We start from the raw sequence: 5,670 nt of genomic DNA, 5'->3' as shown, positions 1-5,670 counted from the left end.
ATTGCTTGGATGAGGGCAATGATTGAGAGAAGTGAGAAACTCCTCAAAGTCTGTCAGAGATTTTGTGACTGTTGATGAGAAAACTGAGATAAAAACAAGAGAATTTACTGCCTGAGACTACATGGTCTCTAAGAGGCAGAGCTTGGACCTAAATTAAGTTTCCACTACATCATGCTTCATCAGTGGCAAGTAAGTAATCTAAGAGCAAATTTGGATTCTTTTATTGCTTTAAAAATGAACAAAGATCATGTTATTCTTTGTTGTACTATTTTTACATCTTTTCAGTTGTGTCTGACTCTGGAGTGGTTTGAAATTTCTTTCTTCAGCTCATTCTGCAGTTGAAGAACTGAGGCAGAGTTAAGTGACTTGCCCGGGGTCACAGAGCTAATAAGTGTCTGAGACCAGATTTGAACTCAGGAAGTTGAGTCTTCCAGACTTCAGGCCCAGCAATCTATCCATTGTGCTACCTAACTGTCCTTGGAAACAAAGATCATAGGTTTCTCATATGCTTAGTTTAAAAGATTTGTGTGGCTATCAAACATTGTAGCTTAATATTATTATTTTAATACCTTAAATAACAATTAGTGCCTGGTACTTATTGTTCCCAATCATTCTTCTTAAAACAATGTTTTTTGGGGGCAGCTAGGTGGCATAGTAGATAAAGCACCAGCCCTGGATTCAGGAGGAACTGAGTTCAGATCCGACCTGAAACACTTGACACTTACTAGCTGTGTGACCCTGGACAAGTCACTTAACCCTCATTGCCCTGCAAAAATAAATAAATAAATACATACATACATACATACATACATACATACATACATACATAAATAAATAAATACATAAAATGCATCAATCAATCAATCAATAAATAAATAAAGCAATGTTTTTCACTTTAAATTATTTCTATAGTACTATATAACCAAATAAGGTTATGCTGAGTAAAGTCATTTGGATGATTCTTTTGTCTAACTGCTGAATAAAGATCATAATTCAAGGTTTAAGTTTTAAAAGATAAGGATTCCCAGTAGAACCAAGACTATAATTTTGTAAACATTTAAAAGAAAAATATAAGTATGGGTAAATATTATATTTGAACACATAATTTAGCTTTCAATATAGTGATAGCAGATAAATTCAAAGTTGATAATAAAGAAAACCTATTTTATGACTTCTCATTTTTACCTAGGGCTGCCCGAGTTTCTGGAAGCAAATCAATGTTATTTTCTGTTAATAGAATTTACTAATAGAAATGAAATACCAAAATTTTAAATCTAGTAAGTAACATAATTTCTTTTCCTTCAATGCTTCAAATGATATGATTTCTTCAGTGAGGGAGTAATAATTCCATTGAAACAGATAGCAGTTTTATGAGTAGCAGTTACCAAAGCAATTCACCACCATATGGTCAAACTTCAGGTGAGGAGGTTGTTCAAACTGAACAAGTCTGATTCTTGGATACGTATTATCCATCACTGTGACCACATTGGGAATGTTTATGAATTAAAAGGACCTACCAGAGAATTCCATTGGCCTAATGCTTAAAAAAAGCAGAGTCAATTAAATATTACTGAAGAACATCAGTGAAAGGTTCTTTTTCATATATAGTAATGCAAATGTCTTCCCCATTTTCAAAAGACAGACAGCTTGAATGGAATGTTTCTATAGGGCATTATTTTAGAGATAATTGATGTCCTTTGTCTTCTTTTTCCACTTTTTTTTTTTGCAGGGCAATGAGGGTTAAGTGACATGCCCAAGGTCACACAGCTAGCAATGTGAAGCATCTAAGGCCAAATTTGAACTCAGGTCCTCCTGAATCCAGGGCCAGCTTTATCCACTGCACCACATAGCTGCCCCCTATGTCCTTAGTCTTACATTCAGAACACTCTAAATGAAACATTGAAGCCAAATTAGAGAGCAGAAAAATAAAGTAGAGTAGGCAAATCAATTAAAAAGTGAAATAGAAATATTTTATTTGATGAGGCTGCTAGGTAATGAAATAGATAGGATGTTAGGCCTAGAGTTGGGAAGACCTGAGTGCAAATTTTACCTCAGATACTTACTTGCTGTGTGACCCTAAGCAAGTCAACTAATGTCTGCTTAGGTTATCTCAGTTTCTTCAACTGTGGAATGGGGGTAGTAATAGCACTCACTTCCCTTCTCTCCCTTCTTTCTTCCTTTAATAAATCTTTTATGTAATAATAGTGCTCTATTCTTTTAATACTTATTTAATTATTATTTAAATAATATTTTTAAGATACTCTTTTATATGTATGAGGTGCTGGCACTATGCAAGGTAACTGGACAAATCATTGCTCACATAAGCCTTACTTTCCAAGACAGAAAATAATGAAATGATGGTGCAGAAGGAGATATTCCAGGCATCATGTAATGATTGGAGTGACACCACCTGCTGGAGAGTTACTGTAGGAAAGCTCCACCATGAGGAGAAGGCATCTGAGGGCAAGCCATGTGTCTTTTCCTTGGCATCAGGAAGTGACATTTGCTTATAGGTACTGTCTATCAAAGCTACCAGCCAATGATCTTGGAGCTGTGTGTGTGAGTGGATGGGATGTTCCCAGTTTCACAGGAGGGTTGTGGGATGAAGGAGGTGTGGTTCTCTCTCTTACATCAGGACTCTCCGGGAGAGTGGAGCAGACATGTGGACTTCCTAAGATAGATAGCTGAATATAGGCCTCTTTCTCTCTCTCTTCAATAAATTGTTATTCTCCTTAATAAATGCTTAGAAGTCTAACTCTTGCTAAAGCTTAAAATTTATTGGCAATTACTCGTTACATATTTTAGACAGACTAGCTAGAATTTTAGCCCCATACAACCAAGACTTACATATACACATACATATGTTTCTGTGTGTACATATATGTGTATATATGTATGCGTTGTGCGCATAGATATATGAAAATAGAAATTATGTCTAATGAAAGAGATAAAATACATTGGTTAATGAACAATAAGTTTATGGAGTTTTAGGTTAGGAGAGATGACATCATTCTCATTTATTTTAAACTTAAGAATGTTTGAACCCTGTATTTTTTTGCTTGTAAATGAATAGGATACTTGAATATTTTATTTACCCCAAGCCCCTCAATATCTTCAGTAACTATACAAGAAAATGGGAGGCAATTTAATAGTTACACAAATTTGTTAAGTTATAATATTCATATTATTATTAGTGGAGGAAGTTTCTTAAAAGAGCTATATACCTCTAAAATTATTGGTCAGATTTTACAATATTATTGACAAAAATAACAGCTAGCATAAATACAATGTATTATATCTGCAAAAGCCTTTTACATATGTTATTATTTGAACCTTGCAGCAGCCCTGTCAAGGAGGTAAACTATTATTATCTCTATATTGCAGATAAGGAAATTGAGATACAAAGTGGTTTTACAGTATACAGTAGTGTTTCATTTACTTATACAAAAATATTTTGATAATTGGCAACTATCCTAATCTTTTCCCCATAAGAATAGTCTATCTATAACCTAAACCCAACCTCTGGAACCATCCTGTCATAGGTGAGCTTTGCCTTTATTTCACCTGGAATCTGACCTCCACCTCATTTCCCAGCCATCAAGTCCAAAACATGCTACCAGATATCGGAATCCCTCCTTTATCATTCTGCTTTAGTTGGCCTTTATGTGTGATCTTCCATTGGAATATAAGCCTCAAAGCACAAACTGCATTGCTTGTGAATATTTGTGTCCTCAATGGTTAGCATAGTGCCTGGCACATAAGTGTTTTATCTTTTTATCTATGTTATCATAAATGGCAGTAAATATTCATATTTTCCACAGATCAGAATAATTGATGAAAAATGTCAATCATTCCTTATAGCTAGGATGTTGTGTTGTGTTGTTTGTTTCTTTGTTTTAACAATGAAAGAAACTAACTACAAACCTCAAAAAAATAACTGGTTTGCTATGATTCCAGGTATTTGATTAATGGAGGTGCAAAACCAAACAGTAGTGGCATTGCACAGGCACTTATAGATGAAGTGAGTGAAAGAGAGAGTGAGAGAGTGAGAAAGCAAGCGAGAGTGAAAGAGAAATGATAAATTATAAAGTACTATGAAAAAGATCAGTATTATTAAAAAGTTTTATATCTGATGTAAGACCCACTACCAATAATCATTAAGAAAAACTAACATTTATCTAGAAAAATTATACTCACTGAAATAATCAATCAATCAAATAGTAATTTCCTGATCCTCCAGCAGATGAAAGTTATCTCTTTCTCCTCAAACCTCCTTATGGTCATTTGTTCAGACTTCTCTTTTGTCTTTTTTTTTATGGGAGAGCCAGGCATATGGTTAATCTTTTATTGGAGGGAAGAAAACATTATATCATATCTCAGGTAAACCAATCCAGGGGCTCAGTGGCCCAACTGATGGGGTACCAGCTTGTAATAGGTTCCACAGTTAGGTCAACTCTGTGTCTTGCCTTTGTCAATCCAGAACCAGATGACTGCACTGTTTTCCTCTTCAAAGATACAACCCACTATTTGTTTGTCAGGTTTGGCTCCTTGGTAGTCCCCTGAGCTGCCTTTGGAGCTAACATATTGTAGGCATCCAAATCGTTCCTTGCCACCATCAGTAGCCTGCTCTTCATCAGAAGGGATACCTCCTCTGCTCACAATGGAGGGAGCCACAGCCTGAGCCGGGCCACAGGCCCTCAAGGACTGGACCTCCAGAGCCCTGGCACCCTGAAGTAACCTTGAAGCCATCACAACTGAGACAGCCACAAGCAGTTATAGCCTCTTTTGTCTTTTTATATTTATTTGTATGCAAATCCTAATCCTGCTATAAGATGATAAACTCCTAGAGTTTATAAACAAGCACAGGGACCATGCTAGTTTTCACCTTTGAATCTTCAGGTTCCAATATAATTTCTCTCATGTAATTACAACATGTTAAATATCTCTTGAATTGAATTGAATTGGCCCCATATTAATGTGACCAGAATGAATAACAAAGATTATTGAGTCAACTATAGTTAAAAAAATAGGAATGAAATTTTAAAATTAAAGGGGAGAAAAACTGAATAAGATATAGTTGCAGATTTCAGACACACAGAATTTTTGAACTACATGTTGGTAATTCAGTGAAGATCTTGTCTAAACACCGTCCTCACCCCCCAAAAGAGAAAAAAAAAACACACAACCTAATGCTCTAGACAATTAGAAAATCACTTCATTATTTTTAGATGTCACATATCTCTTTTTGCACTACATTGTTACTTTATTATGTTGGCTGTTGCATCACACTATTAAGATGAAGTTCACTAAAACTCTCTATTTTCTTTTCTTTAGAAGAGCTAAGAAAAATATAGTCCTGTGTTCTCCATATTATTTTTAGCAAGTTGATCTCTGAAATTGGATTATGACTTTAAAATTCTCCCTATTGAATTTTATTTCACTAAATTTAGCCTATTGCTCTATCTAGGCCACCAAGATTTTTCTGGATTTTGTTTGGGGAATCCAGTGTATAAATTATTATTCCAGCTTTGATTCATCTGCATATTTAAGAAACATGCTAGCCATGCTTCTGTCAAAGTCATCAATAAAAATGTTAGATACCTCATGGCCAAGCAGAGATCCTTTCATCATTCTACTAGAAACCTCTTTGCAAGGTGCTAAGGAACACCT

At 35.1% G+C, this 5,670-nt stretch overlaps 1 protein-coding gene across 1 annotated transcript; it reads right to left on the bottom strand.

The window, feature by feature from the left end:
- Nucleotides 1–4,449: 4,449 nt before the first annotated feature.
- Nucleotides 4,450–4,749, bottom strand: LOC122750753 (cytochrome c oxidase subunit 5B, mitochondrial-like). Its single transcript, XM_043997569.1, has one exon. It carries the CDS (start codon nucleotides 4,747–4,749, stop codon nucleotides 4,450–4,452), a length of 300 nt encoding a protein of 99 aa, XP_043853504.1.
- Between the last annotated feature and the right edge of the window lie 921 nt (nucleotides 4,750–5,670).

This window comes from Dromiciops gliroides, chromosome 1 (genome assembly GCF_019393635.1).
Source record: "Dromiciops gliroides isolate mDroGli1 chromosome 1, mDroGli1.pri, whole genome shotgun sequence".
Lineage (NCBI taxonomy): Eukaryota > Metazoa > Chordata > Mammalia > Microbiotheria > Microbiotheriidae > Dromiciops > Dromiciops gliroides.
The sequence above is the reverse complement of the archived record's forward strand: the minus strand, read 5'-3'. Positions and strand labels throughout refer to the sequence as shown.

Bases quoted from the DNA above. Each gene is read 5' to 3' on its own strand.
- LOC122750753 (XM_043997569.1), bottom strand. From the start codon at position 4,749: ATGGCTTCAAGGTTACTTCAGGGTGCCAGGGCTCTGGAGGTCCAGTCC.